Source organism: Macadamia integrifolia, chromosome 3 (genome assembly GCF_013358625.1).
Source record: "Macadamia integrifolia cultivar HAES 741 chromosome 3, SCU_Mint_v3, whole genome shotgun sequence".
Taxonomy (NCBI): Eukaryota; Viridiplantae; Streptophyta; class Magnoliopsida; order Proteales; family Proteaceae; genus Macadamia; species Macadamia integrifolia.
The window spans coordinates 1847100-1868766 of NC_056559.1; the positions used below are offsets into that span (position 1 = coordinate 1847100).

Consider the following 21667-nt stretch of genomic DNA (forward strand, 5'->3'; position numbering starts at 1 on the left):
CGTCCATTTGTACTATTGCTCCATTGGCTGTGCATGGGGATTGGTGGAGGCATGCTGCCCTTTAGTAAAAAGTCGTAGCGCTTGAGTGCGGATTCAGCTCCTTTATAGTGTAACATGGTGTTCGGCGCGTATCCAACAGCCAGAAACGCTTTAGCACGGAGCCAAGGTAGTCATACGCAGCCTAAAGCATTTCTAGGCGTTGGATGCTCGCCTCGAGCGCTGAGAAGATAAAAGAGCTGCATCACTTTCGGCCGTTGATCTTTTGTAAATGCCTAAATCTACTCTGCAGCCGGTGATCTCTCCCCCTTCGGCGCCTCTGCGAAGAAGAAGGAGACGCTTCCGCACCATTACAGATGGTATGGGGTAAATCGGTTTTCTTAATTTAGTAGTTCTTTTCTGTTCCTATCGGATTTGCTATGGAACTCAAAATCTGAATCGTTGATTTGTTGTGATTTTCTATCTAATTCTATTTTTTCGTCATTCGATTCGTTCTGTGTTTTCTCTTCGATTTCTGTTTTGGTATTTTCCGTTCTGTTCAAGAGGTTTCATCCTCAACATGAATTTGATGGGAAAACCAGTGGCGCACGTTAGCCAATGGTCTGACTTTGTCTCTTGTGTTTGTGTTGGTGTTGGTGGTGGTGGTGGTGGTGGTGGGTGAAGGTGTTGAAGAGGTGAAGTGTGATACACCAGTAACAAGCTGACGGTGATCGGGAAAGCAGACCCAGTGAAGCTCCGGGAGAGGGTAGAGCAGAAGACGAAGAAGAAGGTTGAACTCTTCTCTCCATATCCGACCGGCGACTCTCTCAGTCACTTGATGTCTCTGTTTCTTCCAATCCATGTCTCCGGTGACTCTTTCTCTCTCCATCTTCTTGTTGGGCGAAGGACGGAAGGAGCCAGCTCAGCCAAAATGGCAATCACAGACAGCAAGATCCGAATAGCGAAAGGCGACTCTCTTTTTCAGTCTTTCGGTGACTGTCTCTCTCAAACTCTCAAGCTCTCAAAGATTTTCAGCCCTTCAAAGGTGACTGAATCTATTGCAGATTATGTTAAGGGATGCTTCTTCTCTTTTTTAAATATTCAATTGAATTATGTCTCCCAGAAGTTGAATAATCATGATTGCAGCAAGGTTGTCTTTGATTTCAAATTTAGGCTTTCTACTGATTTGTCTATTGTGATTGAACTTGGTATGCAATTTCTTACCACTGATTGTGAAACTAACAGTGGGCTAGGGTTTTTTCTTTAATTTATTGTAATTTGAAGGGAGAATTGGAAGAACTACATGGGAAAGTTCCGATTCAAGTTCTCAGATCACTGAAACAGGTCTGAAGTTCCAATTCCCTGCTCTAGTTTTACATTGAATTCAATACCCCTGTTTTTTCCTCTTTTTTTTTGAACAAATATTCACAGTATACAACCTTAAGGTCGGTTTTCTTGCTCCATTGTTGTTATCGTTACTTGAGTATTGTGCCCATAACTTGTTGGGTTTGCTGGTTTCTTGCACACAATCTGTTTTCTAAGACATCAATTAATCCAGGTACACCTTTATTTGATAATTGTCAATATATATAGAACCCGTTCTTGCAAAATTCTCTACCATTCCTCCTATCGTGTTGTTTGATCTAGGAACTTGCATGAACAAGGTAATTCTTTGAGTTGGCTAGTTCCTGACATATTCTAATTAAAGATTGCAGATCCCAGAAACTTTTCAAGGCTGCCAACAGCTACTTCACCACAACTTGCGAATCCCCTTGAATTACCAGGGACTCAGCTGACGTGGTTTTAGCTATAATTTTATTACCATTAAACCTGTCATAGATGAAATATTGTCTATTACCCCCTGATTACTGCATTTTGGTCATAAAGCATATGAAATGACCACATTATGCAAAACAATATCTCAAAAATGAAAAAAAAAAATGATGTATTTTTGTCATTACAACAACTAAAAGAATTAAAAAGGAGTGAGAAGTATACTTTTTTTGGAGTGCTTCTAGTACTAAAATTGTGATTTTTAGGGGTTCTTATGTTGCAACTTCCAGCAAATAAAATACTTTAGTAAGACTTTGAATAGATAGATTTATTGTCCTATGGTTATAGTTGGATATTGACTTCCTCTGTATGAATCTTTTATTCTAATATATCCCCCCCCCCCTTTTATTTTGTCAGTGTCTAGTTACATACTTTCTATCATTTATTTATAAGTATCACTCTACGTAACAAAATTTTTGTCATTGTCAGCGCACTCTACATTGTTTTTGGAATACTTGATATTTGTGTCCAGTATTACTAAAATTTTCCATGTCTAAGTTATACTGGGCTGATGGTGGTTCTTGCTACTTGATGTTTTCTTGATTTGTCTTGTCTTTCTGTGGAAGTGCACTAATGTTTGTTATTTTGTATTGCTTTTGGTCCGAAAACAGATCATTTGGCATCGTAAGCAGAAAAAAATAGTCATTGGGAATGATCATTATGTAGATTTTGCCTCATTCATATGGCTCTTGGGTAGAGCAGAAATGCCTCATATTGCTCAGAAAATCTTTGTTGAGATGAAATCTGATAGTTTTCAACCTTGCCTTGCTACCCTATCAGCTCTGATGCTGTGCCATGCAGAGAATGGCCTTTTCTCCCATGCCAAGTCTGTATGGGAAGAAATAATAGCTAGCTCATTTGTTGCAAATATTGAGGTAGTTTCAGATCTAATGAATGCATATGGGAAGATGGGCCATTTTAATGAAGTAATCAGAATTCTGCATGAAGTCACTTCGAGGGATTTTGACTTGTCTCCTGAAGTTTACTCAGTGGCCATCTCTTGTTTTGGAAAGGGAAGGCAGCTTGAAATGATGGAAGCAACTATGAAGGAGATGGTTCAAAGTGATTTCAGTGTGGATTCTGCTACTGCGAATGCCTTCGTTAGCTATTATGCTGTATTTGGTTCTCTAACTGAGAGTCTAGAATTCTCATAGAAGCAACAGCAATTAGGGCTGTGGCACTTGCTTATTTAAATGAAAGGAAGTTTTACAGGTTAGGTGAGTTCTTGAAGGATGTTGATCTTGGTAGGAGGGATGTGGGAAATCTTCTCTGGAACATTTTTCTTCTATCCTATGTTGGTAGGTTTAAAATGAAAAGCCTGCAAAGAGAATTTTTAAAAATGGTGGAAGCAGGATTTTCTCCGGATCTTAATACATTTAATATTCGGTCTCTGGCTTCTTCAAGGATGTCATTATTTTGGGATTTACATGTAAGCCTTGAACATATGAAACATGAAAAGGTCATCCCTGACCTTGTGGTGACATATAGATGTGTGGTTGATGCATACCTAGATAGAAAACTTGGAAGGAACATGAATTTTGCTTTAAACAAAATGAATGTTGATGATGCACCTATTGTTTCAACGGATCCTTTAGTGTTTGAGGTTTTTGGAAAAGGGGATTTCCATTCAAGCTCAGAAGCTTTCATAGAGTACAAGAAACAGAGGAAGTGGACATACAAGGAGCTAATCGCAATGTGTCTGAAGAAAAAGCACAGAAGGAACCAAATCTTTTGGAATTACTGAAAACTAGCATATGAGTCTGTGTTTATCCCAACAATTGTTTATATTAATTGTTTTTTTTATTAAGTGAATGGTAAATTGTTCAATGCTGCTACCTACACCAAATGAAGTGAGTAGTAACCTTCCTTTGATTACTCTTTGTCTTGTTTCTAGAAGTTAGGGTGAATATGATATAGGATTAATGAAAAGAAAATATATTATATTAAAAGGACAAAAAATGTAAGGTTATACTTTTTTTTTTAACCAACCTTACAGTAAGATTTTTCCAGTATTTAATGATGAATTATTATAACTTGTTCGACAATTATTTATTTAATGATGCAACCCCAACGGATAGCTGAGTGGGCGAGGGACTTTCGTCTTAAGAAGCATGTGGTTATGGGTTTGACTCCTCTTATCTCTTTGGGGCCATTCACGCGGGTGTTTAGTGATCTTCATTTTTCGGTGAAAGTTGAGTGGTATTCAACCCTAGTATGACTTGATTCTTGCAGTTTTGGGGTCAGTATGATCCCATGGGGCTAGTCAGGTCGGAGTTGTAAATTTCATTATTATTTAATGATGCACTTGTAATGAATGTATTCAACTATTCACTGAGGACTAAATTTTGGAGTAAGAGATTAGAAGTGGGTCTTCCGAAGATTGGTTCTTGCTTCCTCTACACATTAGGTACCCATATCATAATGAATCTTCCTACAAGCCTGCGGGGTTGGCATGCTGGCCGGAGCGGGTTGGTAGTGCAGTGCTGCCAGCTTGGCATGCAAATTGCACAGTTGTTTTGCTGGTAGGCCAGCAATGAACCCCTCAAATAAGAAATAATTAATGAAAAATCGGGATTGTGTGCAATGTAATGAAACAATTAAAAATTCAATGCCCCTATTGGCAGGGGAGGCTTTGCACCAAAATAGCAAGACATTCCCGTCAGTTATGGCCACCACCAACGTCCAGGGTTTTCACAAAACCTTAGAGCTTTTACCTCACATATACTCGCACATTAGGGAGGAAAGAGTGGTCCATGGAGGGGTGGGAGGGAGATAGAATTGATTAATAAAGAGACTGCTTGATTTATTTTTTTATATCTCACCACCTTCTTTAAAACCATTTTAGATACTATTGGTGATATAGCTTTTCATATTGGACCCAATCACTAATCAATTCCAGAGCAAAGTAGGTGCAACAAAAAATTCCCAAATTAGGCAGGTAATTATGCTTTAGTCCCTCACTATACAAATCACATGATAGACTATAGGGCATGTAATAACCTTAGTCATATTGAAAATGCGATTTTAGAGATTTTGTAATTTCGATTGGACTTGAAAATATTTGTGAATATATATATATATATATATTATAATTTGCAAACTATTTACCAAAATGCTATTGGATCCATATTTATGTTCAATCAAATATAGACATTCCCTCTGTTCAATATGGATTTCATGTTGGGTGTCTCTTTTGAATACGACCAAACATTGTAAACCCAATACACCTAAATATTGTCAAGGGAGATGTCAACTGTTGGTGTGTCAGAAACTCATAGTGCATGACAACATCAATAAGGACCCCTCAGGTCAACAGACTGATGTGCACTATTAAGGAGAATTGTGTTTTAGACAAATTGACAGTGATGCACATGCAAAATTCTCATATGATCCGATTCAATGTACACACTGTGTGTGAAATTGCACTTGCCCCTAGAATCTTTGTTTATAGATACACATAGTGCGATGACCATATGAACGAGGTTTCCATCCCTAGTCATGAATAATTTTAGATTAAAAATAAGAACTACGAAGGCTGATAATTTAATCATGCAAACATCAAACATTTTCAACAAGGAGAGAGAGGGTACGACAAGGAACTTATTGTAGAGATATTTGAGAAAGGGAGATTTGAAGGATTAGGAATAAATTAAAAAATTAGTAATTCTCATTTTTCCATTTTGGTACTTCAAAAAAATTTCTTTTCTTCTTCGTTTGGGTTTCTCACCTCCTTTGGTTTAGGGCTCTCTTCATTTATCACATTTAATTTGAGGACATTCTCAATCATTGAAAATAATAAAATGGATTAGTAAATGATGCATTTATAGGAGTATTTAGAATTTGCAACTTTCGTTTAGTTGTGCTTTGTCTTATTTTTTTCAAAGTTATCAAAGTCAGGGGTTAAATTAAAATAATTTGGAAGACATTTGTTTTGAAAATTTTCTCAATCATCGAAAATAATAAATTAAAATGGATTCTAAATGATGTCTCTATAGGAATATTTAAAACTTGTAACCTTATTTTGTTCCCCCTTGTCTTGTTTTCTAATTTTTTTTTTTTTTTTTTGGCAAGTCGGGGGTTAAAAAAGATTTTATTTTTTCACATATATTTTGAAAACAATTTGTTTTGAAAACTTTTTCAATCCTTGAAAATTATACATAAAAATGAGTAACCTTTTTTTTTTGATTGCTCATTTCTTATTTTCTAATAGTTCTTCAAATCAAGGGTAAAAATGAATTTTTTTTAAAAATAATTTAAAAGTGACTTATTATTATATCACTCTCAAAAGTAATCACACATTTTGATATTTACTTTCATTTAAAATAATATATTAGAAAAAAAAATGTGATACTAAAAAAAAAAAAAAAAACACAAGGCTACATAAAAAGAGAGAGAAAGGCATAAAGAAAGGGTATACATCCAATCCCTGCTATTCTATCCCCCCCCCCACACACACACACACCCCACAGCCCCTCATCCATTTCTCTTTTTTTACTCTATTTTGCCTATCATCTTTTTCTTCTTCAGCCCATTTCTTATCATCAAATGGCCAAAATAATAAGTAAAAATCTCCTTTCAGTTGCCATAATGATAATGAGATTCCTATCGAAGGCATTGCCTGAAAAAATTTCTTCCAATGAAGTAGGATATCAGCCACGAGCAGCAGCTGAATGTCCACCACCAATTTCGGTTCAGCCACCGCTGTCTTCAATTCCATTGCCATCTTCTGGGTATTTCCTTCTATCAACAAACCCTGTATCACCAAGGACAAGTAATCCTGTATCTCCACGAACTAGTAATCCTGTATTCCCACGAATTGATGCCACCGCTTCTGAGCCAACGTCGCCTGCTGTTCCGTTTTCACCTAATACCATAAGACCACTGCCTTCATCGGCAGCCACTCGTAAGGTCTCTTCGGGGTTGGTTCTGCAACTGATTTTGTTGGGTTTATTTTATTTTTTCAATTTGTTATAGTTTGGGGGTGTGGTTGCATGTAATCAGGGTTTATCTTTAGGCATATGAGCCGTAAAATCGGGTAGGTTCAAAGGGTTCCTCGTTATGAAAAAAAAAAAAAAAAATTGTAACCATTTGTATTCATCATTTATCTACTTTGATAAAATCATTATCAGCTTGTTTGATAACTAACGTGGTTCAATCTCTCTCGATGCCAATTGTTCTTCTCCTACGTATGCAAATTGCCACTGAGCAGAGAGAGGTTTGCGGTGGAGAGTTGTTCAAATGAATGAGGAGGCAACTTTCTTGATTTAGTTAAAGGTTATAAGGGGAAGGGTCTACTCAGGTAGTTTGAGCATTTAAGATTTTCCCAACCCATGACATCGTCAGGAAACAGTGATTTGACCAACAAACACAGGCAGAGGCCACCAATACCATTTACCAAATTGAACTGAACTATTTTTATTCAGAAACCATTTAATAAATGGTTTGGTTTTGATTTTAAAAGTGAAACATTTCAGTTAAATGGTTTAAATCGAATTGAACCGCTTAAACAATTATTAAATTAATTAAATAAACTGTTAAATCAATTAACATAAATATGGTAAGTTTAACTCATTCAATATTAAGTTTACCTATACTTAAACAAATGTCAACATATTATCCAAAAAAAAAAGAAGTTTACATCAAACAACTATTAAAAGAAAGCATATAATAATAAATAATTCAATTGAATGTTAGTTTACATCCATTTCAGTAAAAAAAAAAAATTCTATATAAAAAATAACAAATTCAGTAAAAAATTTAAAGGTAAGAAGTCCTTTTTAATAAAAAATTAGAAACTCTAAGAAACCGTTTAACTGAAATTGTTTTGATTTCAATATTTAAAACTGTTTGTTAAAGGATTTGGTTTTTGATTTTACCTAAAACATCTTACACCGAATGAAACCGAATCATGTGTACTGAAATCAAACCAATTAACACACTTAAGTACAAGGGGTGTCCAAGTATTTTTTGCTAATCAATTAATCTCATTCAATTGGATTTTTTGGACACACATCAAATATCAAAATAGCCAACACCAATCCCTTACCCACTTTCAATAAAAGCATCATGGTATATACATACATATATATATATATATATATATATCTGAACGCTAACCGTCAGAGTTCCCCATGCCCCATAATGCTCTATTTTCAGGGGCTATGAGAAAATGCCCTGCCCGTGCCCTGCCCATCTAAAAACATGGTGTTGTGTCTGAGTGTGGCAATTCAGACTGACAGTGTTCTTTCTCCTTATATGGGTATCCAATCATTACGCACTCTGATTTTGTTATCAGAAATTCCTTAAGGTCTTCCTTTCAGCAATGGCACTTACCGAGTTACTGCCATGAAAAGAAATCATTTTATTATTACTCTTATGTATTATTATTTATTTTGGTAAATTTTTTATTTTTATTATTATTTACATTTATTCTACCAAAAAAAGTTACTTTTATTGAAAAAATATTTTCTATTGGCGAAAATTATTTTACTGAGATTAAAAAAAATCCTACCCCAATTCTCTCAATTTTAATTTTATTGCCCCCTCATCTTTTAGGTTTTCAGAATTAAACCTAAAATATACTTTCAATTGCTTATGCATTGGTGGCTTTCTTCTGCATTCATGATCCCCCTGTTATCTCATTTGGAATAAAATCTGTAAGTCTCTTGAGTATGCACTGCTAACGAAGCTCACCTAAAGAACCTATGCCAACTTTTATAATTAGTTCAAACTGTATAGTGCAACTTCCTTTCAGGCACTCCAAGATACACAGTTGAGTGTTATATACAAGAGGCCCATGCTAGCAAGAAAATCATGCAAGAAGTCCTTTGGTTTTACTCCAACCTACAGCAATATAAAATATAGCCACAACACCTCCCATGGTTCCAAGGGCAGTCCCCCAGAATTGCCCAGGGACCCCATCAAAGAGGGAAATATGAATGTTCATTCCAAACAAACCCACAACAACAATCCCTGCATTGATAACTAAGTTTGCAGTAGTAAGCACCACTCCCATCTGCAGCAGTTGATTCTGTTTGTCATCCAACATAATGTTGACATAGTCCTCAGTGTCATCCACATACTCCCTCAACTTATAAAAGACAGAAAATTCTTGTTATTTCAATAAATTTTGATGACTTAAGAGTTTAAAACAGAAAATTGCATAAGAAATTTTGATGATGATAATATTTCTGGTTATGACATCCTTACGTGAGGGTTTTAATAACAAACTTTGCCAAACTACAAGCATTTCCATATAACTAAAGATTCAAACTTGGACAGAAAGAGAAAAAATACATACCATGGAAAGTTCGTTTAATATGCCATCTATCTGAATGAAGTAAGCTTCTAATAGCATCTCCAATTCCTCGATATTAGGCTTAATGGTGGTCAAGCTTTCTCCACCGTCGGTCTTTGTTTCTTCCTCCCTGGAAATCCAAAAGATATTATGGGAACAAGTTTAAATGACTAAGAAGAAAAAAAATCATGGATGTGATCACAAGGAACACAGAAATATGGAAGTGAATCTAAGGAAAGAGATGTTATTTTGTTAAGCCTTGTTCAGTGGTGTTGATTTAACAGTTTGTCAACAAATTTAGTTCTTTGTTAAATTTCTCAAAGATGTACAATTATGTTATGCCCACTATACTGCAGTAAGGTCTTAGGGTGAGAGTAATGATATTCAGATCCTTGATGAACTTTGGCGTAAAGTATGTTTTAAATCCAAAAGGAATTCTTAGATTTTGTAGTATGCCCTCAACCTTTTGGCCCTCTGTGTGTGTGTGTGTGAAGAGCAGTGTGGTGGCTAGGAGATGCAGGTACAATTATACAGCAGGTTAGACTTTATACAAATCTAACTAAAACTCTTATAATTATTGTTCTTAAGGAATCTGTTCACATAAATTTCAAACTCATTAGGAAAAATCTAGAAAGAATGATTCTCTCTCTTATGGAGAACTGAAGGTTGGCAAGCCGTAGTAGCCGAAATGGATTATCTCCAGGTTCTTAAAACTTGACCAAGTTAGGTTTGATCATGCTGTATCCTAGTTCAGTGTAAGTTATATTTGTTCATTATACTAGTACTTTTAGACTAATTGCAAATTTAATATCTGCAGTCATCCAGTCACGAGCATCCCAGAGTTCAACCCAACTTGCATCAATTACTGTTTGGATGGTTTCAAGATCCTAACGTTGTGGGTAATGGACTTGAAAACTTCTTGAGAACAAAATCAGTAACCTTTTCTTAGATTTGGTTCTCAAATCATCAGGTCACAATTATGATTTCTAAGGTTAGAGAGTGGAATTAGTTGGTAGCAATGTAGGATGTTAGAATAGAAGTATGTAAGGGTATAAGGGTATACATGAAACTTTATGTGTTTGTCATCCTACCAGTTCGAGTCCTTCCCTAACAGATAAATGTACAACTCTTAACACAAATATGAGCCTTTTTCTAATCCAAGTAGACTCAAAAGTAAAATAAGTAAAACTAATCCCTTTTATTTAATTCCTATGCATGACAATATATTAAAACAAAAAATATGGAACTAAAAAAATGAATCACACGCTTTCTTCTCATTCCGCACCATCTGGTTTCCAAATGCACAGCTTATGATTCACTTTCTTAGATAAGATAGGAAGCGTAGATCTTTTGGATGTTCCTGGATCTGTTTTGACTTTCAGCATCAGCACAGTTACACAGTAAAACCGAGAATTAACTCTTTCAATTCAAAGGTCCCAGACAAATGCAGGTTGCCCTGACATAGGCTAGAAATATAACTTCATGTATGCATAAAGATCGATCAAAACAACCAATATTAGAACAATGATATTAATGATGTAAACTATCTAAAGCACTATTGTGGAGATGATTGAATTGAATTTTATTTATAACATAAGTAGATGATTATAATCACCTTTCATCATGTAAGTTAATTGAATCATTGTCTAATTCACCACTCAAGGAGATCTGATCCAATGACTGACTAACAAGTTTTTCTGTCAAATACATCTCGGCCATATCATTGTCATCATCCAGTAGATGTTCAAGTTCATCTCTCACCTGAAAAACACAAAGATGTTAGAAGATCTAAGTAATTGAAGGAAAAATAAACTTCATAGACCCCCCATGAATGTCTATTTATTTAGTATCATCAAGTCAGGAGCAGAAAGAAAACAGTTTGAGGTCAGTCAACATGGTCATAATATGTGAAAATTAACAGCTCCAATATGTTACCAACCTGTATGCTTGATTGAAGAAAGATTGTCAGCTTCCATGTAACAAGGAAACAGAAAATATTTCACTTTCTACTCTACTTTTTCTCATTTTTCATATATATTATCGGAGAAAAGTATAAAAAGACAAAGAAGAACCTACTGAATTTTGTTTGTCCATGTATGGCAGCCGAGTGACTCCAAGAGTCCTACTTCTCCCTCAATGAAAGCAGTTACCACTTTTTTACTTTCTAGAGTGTTGCAACAGAAATATTTTGGACTTAACAGATAAGGTGATTTCCTCAGGTTGCCTTATTTTTCTGGTTAGGGAGGGCATACATGGTTCTGTAACAGGTCTTCTTTTTAGCACAAATAAAGAGAATGGCAGGATGGATCCAGAGGTTAATCCAATACAATTTGTATGGTCAAGCAAGAAGCTTCAAAAGCAGTCTAAGATAAACACGCATCATTCTTCTAGGATTGAGAATGAGGTTGTACATTGTAAGAAGTTTCTCATTCTCTTTCTGCTGGTGGGTGTTGTTCTGGGGGTTGATTTTTTTTGTGTGTGTGTGTGTGCATGCGCCGGTGAGGGGGTTAGGGGATCTTTTCTTTGTTCTGATGGAGGGAGGGGGCATTGGCATTTGGTTTGATCTATCTCTATCGGGCTTGGACCACTGGCTTTCGCCCTTTGGTTCCATTTTTTATTTCCTCTGTTTTCTTTGGTTGATTCTATTTATTTGTTCTCATAATAAAAGTTTTATTTTGTGATTGCCTATCAACAAAACAAAACCTTTGCACTCCAACACATCTCTGTAGGATCCATAATTTTGTTTGAAACCTATCAACAGATTTTAGAACAAAAACTAAGTTGGTCTAGCAGCATATTTTTCATTTGGGGTATAAAATATGGTAAACTTTTTCCTGCTCTGCCAACTAGACGTGGTTGGGAGTAATCAATGGCCAATTATTCCCCCATTTTGGAAAAAAGTGTCTGAAATACCCTCCACCCAACCCAAACCATTGGTTCAGATTAACCTTTCCATAATATATCATACAAGAAATCTCACTTTCACCCCTTATATGACCATTATAGCTCTGAATCAAATTGTTGGAAGATTTTTTTCTTGTAGCCACAAGATCCATCTGATTATTCATGGTGATTCATTAAGTCAGCTCTTTAATTACTTGAAAAAGGAGAATTTTTTTTTTAACTATATAGGATGCCTCCTTGAAATGATGACATCATTCTATTCAGATTGAAGAAAGCTCACCTGAGAAACAATTTCTTCACAAAGTAATTGCATTGTATGTGGTACTCTTTTTAAGAGTTCGTTGATGTAAGCATGCTTTTCGGCTTATGTATATGCTTTGGATCAACTATTCAAAGTGGTCTGAACTGAGGAAATGATCTCTTGTTTCGAGCATCTTCAGCTTTCATGGTTGATCTCTGATCAACTATTTCAATTCTCTAAAGAAATTTTCAGAAATTAGTACATGTAAAGAATCAGATGTGATTCTTGAGTTTTTGATTGATCATTTTTTCACTCAAAATAGTTTCCTGGAACTCTTCAAGCTACCATCGTTATTCCCATTTTTTGCAAAATGTACCAATGGCACAAGATGCAATGACTAAATTTGTGAAGATGAGACGTAAAGAATGATAATACCATAATGGTTCCTTCCCTTCCGCAATAAAATAAAATAAAATAAATCAAAATAAATCAAAAAAAGATAAGGGTATTCATTATCAATCAAGAAACTGAAAAGACTTTCATAAGATATGTTAATCATCATAACTCCCATAATTCAAGAAGATGAATAAAAAATATAGTTCAACCAAGTATTCCTGGCATTCATCGTTTAGAAGTAATAATGGAAGCCTCTAAGCGAAAGATTTCTGTTTACCTTTTGCACACGACCAGATATTGCTACTAGACGACTCTTTATTTGCCTGACACGTTCTAGAGTGAGCGTGCTAATTTTGGAGGTAAGTTCATCCAAAGCTGGATATGCTTCTTGCTCCAATGTGGAAGTCTGTTATAAGTTAAAAGTACCAAGCAGTTTGATCAGAAGTCTCAAATGGAATTAAAATAAGAACTTAAAAGTACCAATGTTACATTATAAAATTCTCCACAATTAGAAGTTGTAGAACACTCTGGTAGAGGTATGCTGCTCCCTATGGAAGGATAAGGGGTTGCAGGACCTCTAGTAATCATTTGAAACCATTTTATACAGCATGAAAGCTAAGCAACTGCTATGCAGATGGGGATCAGCTTCCAGAGATATTTGATCTTGCCGGAACAACTGATTAGCAACCAGAAATTTCTGTATAGACTATATTGCAGAAACATTAAAACAACTAGTACTCAATTCATATCATTGTCATCATTGTCATATTCAATGAATTGAAACTTAAGATGAACATATACATAAGATGGTTTTAAACCGACAAATTCTTAACCATCTTCATGTTGGTTGCAAAGCAGTTCCACAATTACAGTACTCAGTATCATATCTTTCATCATATTTTAAGTCCTTAATTCTTTGCTAAATAGTCTAAGAATTGATCAGTATCATTTTGGCCTTTGCTTTAAATTTTCATATCTTTCAACTTGCATGGCATCTCTCTTTCTTTGAAGTCATTTGTATCTGTTGCACACAATCAGATCAACTCCATGGACTGACCTTGATCATAAGACTTAGATCATATCCATGGGCTGACCTTGATGATATCATTGACTGTCGCTTAGAGGAATCTGTGAATGGAAAAAGACACCTACATCATAATCAAGACATCTGCAAGCAGATTCTAGACAAGCTTCAAGTGCTCTGAACTCAAACGGCAGCATCATGGTTCCTTCGGCTCCCGCCACATCTACTGCAGTCATAGGGCTACTGCCCTTCATTTTCATTTTTGGCATAGAGTTATCCTTTGAAAGGTGAGGCAGCTGAGAAATGTCCAGGTTTGCAGGTTTTTCTGATCCATGGTGAGCATGAAATGAGGGTGACTCCTGTGATTCCTTCTCTGTTACCTCCATGTCATTATCAAATCCTTCAGTTGCCTTTGAACAGAAAAGAAATCCAATAATCAACAAAACTTTACATGTCCAGAAAGGAAGCAGTCCATCACTTCCAATCATCAAGAATCCATGCAAAATACTTATGCTGTGGTAAGAACAGATTTTGCTCAACTGTTGAATAATAGATATTTGACAAAGACATTGTTCTAAGATGCAGATGTCCTTGCTATATATTGCATATATTGATCAAAAGGAGCTAATTGAAACTAAGATCGATAATATATTGAGTAATCCATGCGCATACAGTAGGCACTTATAAAATATCTTGGATTGTAGGATAACGAGGGGAACATTTAAAATGGCGAGGATGTTTATTGCTGATAGAATTTTGTAGTTTCCCTAAAATGGAAAGACTCTCTCTCAGGATCTTGGTAATAAATTGAAAATTCTGGATTGGGAACTAAATGTGCCTGTGCTAGTAGGATCTCCATTAATAAGAATGGCATGAGATAATGCTACTAGTACAGAAGAGGATCAAAGATAATTTTTCTTCCTTGTAGCAAATACAAAATGATAAGTGCAGTCCCTGTGTAATCACCCTCTCACTGCCTTGGGAAAAAACTCAAGTAGTGCAGTAAGGTAATTAAATTAACTCCCAGAAATACATTTTTACAGGGAATCATGTGTGAATTGATTGAAACAATAAGCATGCATTGTGTCTAAGAGCAATGGAAAGAATGAACTTGAGGCCCTCTCTAACATAAATTCAAGAGAAGATGACTAGACAATGGCACAAGCATTAAGGAGTGACTACTACTGTTCATAATCACAGAAAAGGATGTAAAAACGCCCCCCACCCCCAGTACAGAAATACACTTTTTAATTTGAATCCAGTAAGAATATAGCATTATTTCCATGCTTGGCAGGCGAGAACGATGGTTGCAATTGAAGACAAATTTATGCAAAAAAGAATTTGAAGCTTAAAACAATTCGATCTAAACTAAAGTTCGAGAAGTGTCAAAGGTTATTGATTCCACATTTCACAGAATCAATCCCCTTTGACTGTACAAGAATATATGGAGTAAAGCATGTATGGAAGCACCGGAATGTCTTTTGCTGATATTTATTAACAGTAGTCAATACTGGGACATTCATAATCATAGGATTACCATACCTTCCCTATTCGTTCTGGGTTGGTTATTCATCAGCATGGGTTTATATTACAATGCATTTGGAATCCCTTGGCCAAATAAGTATTTTACTTAGTGCGATGTGCAAAAGCCTAAGAATACCTGTTTTTGCACAGGTCAGTTCAACATGGGAACAAAAGAGAATACTTTTGGTTTGTTGTCTATTGTCTATTGTCTCTTGTTGGTTGTGAGAAAAAAAGAGAGTTAAATATTATAACCTGCATTGAAATTAAAGTTCAGCTTTCAGGTGTCATTGACAAAAGAAAAATACAGCTAAAGGAGACTAAATTGAAACTATAACTAATACACTTGAATATGAAGTTGAAGCTATAACTAAATCAAGGAAACTCATCCAGATTTTGATTCTTTATATAAAAAAATAATTATTTCACAGCAACCACTATCAATCTGAAGGAGAGAAAAGAGCACAATCAGGAAAACACCTAAATTACAGACAACTATTACCCTCTGGGCAGCCACATTGGAACACATAACACGGTTCTGAAGATCTTGAACAAATGGGACAACAGCTGGATCCTTGGAATTAAGCACGAAAACCTCAGTTGCAGTGATTATTGCCTTGATGTGCTCCAAATTGATAACAATTGCTCTCTCCCTTCCAAAAATCGAAAAGGGATAAGAAATTATGGGATCAAGAACCCTAAGATCACGCGCAGGGAGCCCTGTCCTTTTCATGATTGAATGCTTTCCAATGTCTTCAAGATGCGATTGACCTGATTCCGATAGAACGAGCCATTTCCTAATTCCGATGCCCTTCCGTCTTGTTTGCGGTGGAAAGATTGTTGTATGGTTTAATTCTTCATCGGACGAGGATTTTCTTGCCCTCATCTGATCTACCTGCAAATTATCTTCCTCAAATGCTCTGGTTCAATTTAATGTGCTTTGATGATCCAGAGAATAATGACAAAATTACGCAAATCTGATTTCAGAATCTATTTTCTGAAATAAAACCGTAAAAATCTGTAGTTTGATCGGTATGGGAAAGGAAAATTGATAGAAATGACGAAATTTTATTGTGTAAGGAAGTGAAATTGTTTAAGGATCCCGCCAAACTAGGAGACGTTAATTGTCGTGGGCGTATCTAAAGGCGGGAACTTTTTAACGGTTTTTTGCCATTTTGGAGGCGCTAGACGTAACGGAACTTTTTCGACTTGGGCCTTTGGCTGTCGTTGGACCCATGGGCTGAAGATCTTGCAGAACTCTGAAGGATTTGTTTAATGTGGCTTTGGTTGGGCCTAATCTATTGCTTAACCCAACCCCAGGGTTAAATTTCTTTTTACCCCTTATTATGAATGTAGGGTTTGATGTGGCTTTGGCTGGTCCTTCAAATTTTTTTTTTTCTTTTTGGTTTCAAAGTTGAGACTATTTAGTTAAACACATTTTAAATCGAATTGATTCGTTTAAAACTAGTTAATATATACATAGTAAGTTAAGTCATTCATTGTTAAAATAAACAATTATGGTAAGAATAAGCCGAATCCACTCAACATTAAGGGACATTCAAATATTTAAAAAAAAAAATTGAAAGATCAAGTTTTCCTAAGACCACGATGCCCATCACAACCCCAAACAATAGGGGAAGAGAGGTGGGGGAGATGGGGTCCCATCAAGACTATCCCATCGTTTAGCCACCAGTGAAGAAAAAGTTCGTCCAAAATTTAAAAGATATAAAAAATTATAACCTTACAATTATTTAAAGAAACATATAACACCACTTCAAATCGATGTTAAGCTTACATCTGAATCAATAAAAAAAAATTAAAAATGAATGAAGTCGTCTGAATAAAATTTTAAAAAATGTTTAAAATCAAAACCGTTTAAACCAAAACCATTGAAACCTTTTACAATGAATCAAATCAATGATGATGATCTCTCGAGGACTGATGGATGTTTTATCTATTGATTTGGAGATTTTCTCACATTTATTCACACGCTTAATGATCCTTCTAGATTAAATTATAAAAAATGCCACTGGAGGATAAAGTATAATGACACATGATTTTTTTGGTTCAGAAATTTGCTAGTATATCTGAACAATATATTTTTCCTTTCATGCTCAAGTTTCGTATGAAAATAAGTCTCATTTGCCCTTTAATAGGTAGAAGATATGATTTCAGTTGTTATAGGCTACCAAACATCAAGAAAAAGACTTTCTTCCATTTCAAAGGAACACACCAAAATAGGTAGTTACAAGAGCATGGAACTCTCACCTTAAAACCTGACGTGAAAAATATGAGAGAAATAACAATACCTTCCCTACTTCCCTTGATGAAGAGATTGTCTCATGGCACGATATCCATGTACAAAGAGCATACAAAAACCCCGAAGAATCATCTCCACTCGCACACAAAGAAAAATCAAAAGAGAAAAGAAATCTCACAAAATCAGAATCAGAAATGGAATAAGAAATGTGTAGTTGTTCGCTTACAAAGAGACCTCGTACGTGGAATCAGAAACAAAATTATGCGTTGTACTTCATACCATAGTTGGAAAACCAAGTTTTTTACTAGGGCGAGTCACCTGAGTCGAGTTAAAATTTTGAAAAACCTAGTAAGGAATTGCATGTAGATTTAGTCTGGGTAAAAAAAATAACAAGATTCAATTTAGGAATCCTCAAAGTAAAATAATAATCAATATCTTTACTCGAGTCACTATAAACTTGGCAAGTCTAGTAATTAATAAAATACAACCAAACTGGCTTAGGTCACTTATTTAATTGAGTTGACTGAGTGTTGAGTGAATAAATCAATATTTAAAAGTAAAAGTGCAAAATAGTAAAAATTTGGCCTCTTTGACTGCTTTCTCCTCAATGCTTCAACTTCACAGTTTGCACAACGAAATCTACTTTACAACTTTCTAGCATTCAACGGTGAAGCTTCACCTCCCTTTTACAACTCTGCAACACCAAAGGCACAATAGGTGTGGATCTCTCTCTCTCTCTCTCTCTCTCTCTCTCTCTCTCACACACACACACACACACACACACACCCCTCATATTATCCCCCAAGAGTAGCTTTCATCCTTCCATTTTATGATTTCATCAATGTTTTGTGGTGGCTTCGAAGTTGTTTTTTGGAGTTGGACAACAAAACAACAATGAATAATTGCTTGTATTTTACTATTGGGAGAGAGTTCCCTGAAAGGTAACGTGGTCTCTGCACCAACACATGGGCCAATAGGATTGTACATGAAAGCATCAACAGTGGTGAGATTTCCATCTTTCATAAGGAGTGGGGTAGTCATTTTACCCCACTTTGTGTGTAGGTGTAAGAAACATGTTGCCTTTTAAGCTTTTTATTCCCTTTTCTATTTTATAGTCCTTAGTGGATCTCAGGGGAGTAACACAACGATCGAGAACTCACTGGTGGATGGTCACCAGATGATATTAATTTGCCGATGAACTCACTGGCTGATGAAATCGAGAGGGATGAAATCCCATTTTTATGTCTACAGGGTTCACTGGCTGATGCCCACCGGCTGGTGTGCATCCGCGGTGACCATCGGCCAGTGAAGTAAATTTTGGTTGTTCTCTGCCCAGATTTGGTCTTCAGGTTGGTGGGGTCCCTTTTAGTTTCTACTAGTGTGTGTGGTTCCATGGGGTTTGTGTCTTCCAGCTTAGCACTCCTACTTTGCCTCACTTGAATGGTTTACAAGTTGGGTTTGGTTAGTATAGATTGGTTTATGTGTAAGGCACTCTTAACACTTCACTTAGTTTGAGTTTAGTGTGATTAATGGTTTAGCTAGGATAGGGTTACCCAATGTACCCAATTTCCCTAAGGTACAATTCTCGGTTGACCTAAATTGAGGAATTCCAATCGGGGTTAATATAATAACTACCAATGGCTTGTTTGACTACCCCAATCCACTATTCATGTATTCAATCTCATTTTCCCTAACTAATCATTAGGTAATTAGGCTTTGTTGTAGAGGATTTGGGCAATTTCACTACTCTAGCTTTTGGTTACCCAAATTTGGGATTTAAGGTGGGGATTTCATAAGCGGTGGTTCATCGACCCACATTGAGTCATTAGTCTTGCTATGGAAAGCCTCCAACACCAAATGCCCCACCCAATTTGTAGTCTTGGTAAGTGGGGAGGTTGTCACACCCCGTTCTCACAGAACCGGGCCAGTGACCGGGTTAACACCGGTTAACCCAAACCTGCCAGGATCATCAGATACTGTATTCCACCACAGCATACACACAACTAATATAAACTCATCAGATCAACGGAAGACTAAGTTTTACCTGTGAATAATCCCATAATACTTGATACCTGGATTGTGATACAATAATAATATACATTTGGGCCCGAAGGCATGATATTTACACAATAGAAATAAAATTCAAATATCAAGTACATAAGGGAATCCACCAAAACAATCAGAGTACACAGCTCGGCTCGGTATCAAGGCTAGAGCTCAGCTCGGCATCACGTAGTAGAGCTCAGCTCGGCCTCAGAAGTGGAGCTCAGCACGGACTCAAAGGTGGAGCTCAGCTTGGCCTCAGAACTGCTGTCCCGCAGCACAGCTCTCGCACGAGCAGTCAGTGCCATGCTCTAACTCCTCAGGGGTCCACCAGTCCTCATCAGGAAACTCGACTGTGGGACCCACCCCATACTCCTCAGATGTATGACCTGCAAAATCATCTAAAAAGGGGTGTACACGTGGGATGAGCTCACTAGCTCAGTAAGTGGTAAGATGGACCACACAGCAGTCCACACATCAAAACACATTATATGCACTACATGCCATGCTATACATTTTAAATCACATCCACCTAAGCAACATTACTAAGTCCTTGGTTTTAGTGCTACTACAACCACAGTGCGCGTATACTCCTGGTACGAGCCGCGAACTCCCTCCCGCAATATGCCCATAGGGCTGTCGGAGAAGGCCCACCGTGAGTACTCGAAAAAGTAAAGACAATGCTGTCCACCGGCTCTCAACAGAAATATAAATGACTGAAAATAAATGTGCTGACTCCAGCAATTTAAAATCAGTACGATTGACCCTCTTGAATGTACCTTCGGGGTTACCGACTGTACATGACTCGTCGGGCGTTATGTCTAACCGCCACAGTGACCCGACACCCGCGACCACTGCTTCCCCCCAAATGATAATCCAACACCTTAACTCCTGTTGGGAAGGGTCGTAGCACGGGATGGTGAAAATCCTAATACCGCATGCTCCTATATGACAATAGTACGATTGCATAGTGCCTCCGTGTCCTATTCCATGGGCCACCAATGCACTCGTTTCCAAGCTGACTACGGAATCTATTCTATCAATGCATCATGCACCATGATGTCCACATCCAACATATAAACATCTCATTCAATTGGCATTTAGAAAGTAAACATAGCACATATGCATAACAATGTGAGGAATGACTAATCTACATAGCATATTCATGATGGCATGACTAGACTAGATATAATTAAATGAATGCCAAACAATGCCTTGAAACAAGGCCAAACATCCTCTCCCCACTTACCTGTAGCGTACAAGGATTCCCGTTCAGTACGGGTGAGATCTGGTGCGAATCGGGTAGGATTTGGTGAACCTAACATAATTGAGCGAGGTTAGTACTTCACCATTTTAGGATCAAAATTAATGAAATATGATGACAAAATCATGTTTAGAACGTCAAAAGAAGGTCACACGTCCGATTGGGTCCAATCGAACGTAAGAATCACCTTCGGGACCACACGGGTGGGTCAGACAGGTGGGCTGTCTGGCCCACCGGTCCTACCCACCGGTCCACTTGTCTGATCCACCGGTCCTACCCACTGGTTTGGACCGGCGGGTAGGGGCCCACCGGTTGGGCCCGCCGGTTCCACCTGCCGGTTGGGCCAGAAGGCCCCTGCCCTCTCAGGTGGGTGCCCACAGGCGGGTAGGGGCCCACCGGTGCCACCCACCGGTCTTGGCGGAAAAGACACTGTTTCTTCCCAACTTCCTCCATTCTTTGGGGATTCAAATGGGGCTTTTTCCAATCTATTCTTCATACCTTCAAGGTCTTATAGGATGGTTCTAACCTAGATCTAGGTTAGATTCAAGGGATGGGAACCATCTTACCTTCTTTGCTCAAGAACAACCTCAAACCCTCCAAATCACTTCAAACTCACAATGCTTCTCCCACCTTGTTAATACCTCTTCAAATCCTTTAAGATCAACACATAAATCATCTATTAAACCTTAGATTCATCATTTCAAAGGGGATTTACAAGATCTCAAGAAACCCTACTCGAATCAAGGGTTTAAGCTTGGGTATGGTGAATGTTCAAAGAACTCGACTTTGCTTACCTCCAAATGTAGATCTAGAATTGAAGATTCTTCCGGCGCTGGAATGGGAAGATCAAGCTTCGGCGCCGCTGAAATCCTTCTCTTCTTCCTCTTCCTTCTCTTCCCTTCTTCTTC

General features: G+C 37.0%; 1 protein-coding gene and 1 pseudogene across 1 annotated transcript; one reads left to right on the top strand and one right to left on the bottom strand.

The window, feature by feature from the left end:
• The first annotated feature begins 202 nt into the window (after positions 1-202).
• On the top strand, positions 203-3684 carry LOC122072821 (annotated as a pseudogene).
• A 4814-nt stretch (positions 3685-8498) lies between these two features.
• On the bottom strand, positions 8499-16269 carry LOC122073368 (magnesium transporter MRS2-F-like). Its single transcript, XM_042637949.1, has 6 exons — positions 15695-16269; positions 13800-14081; positions 12925-13053; positions 10722-10867; positions 9110-9236; positions 8499-8899 (listed from the first exon to the last, which is right to left on the bottom strand). The coding sequence occupies exons 1-6, from the start codon at positions 16076-16078 to the stop codon at positions 8621-8623; spliced, it is 1347 nt and encodes a 448-aa protein (XP_042493883.1). The 5' UTR covers positions 16079-16269; the 3' UTR covers positions 8499-8620.
• Positions 16270-21667: the final 5398 nt, after the last annotated feature.

Excerpts from the sequence above, each read along its gene's own strand:
- LOC122073368 (XM_042637949.1), bottom strand. The coding sequence starts at position 16,078 with ATGAGGGCAAGAAAATCCTCGTCCGATGAAGAATTAAACCATACAACA. Across the intron at positions 14,082-15,694 it reads CCAATGTGGCTGCCCAGAGG|GCAACTGAAGGATTTGATAA; the intron begins GTAATAGTTGTC and ends TTCTGTTCAAAG. Across the intron at positions 10,868-12,924 it reads TATCTGGTCGTGTGCAAAAG|GTGAGAGATGAACTTGAACA; the intron begins GTAAACAGAAAT and ends TGTGTTTTTCAG.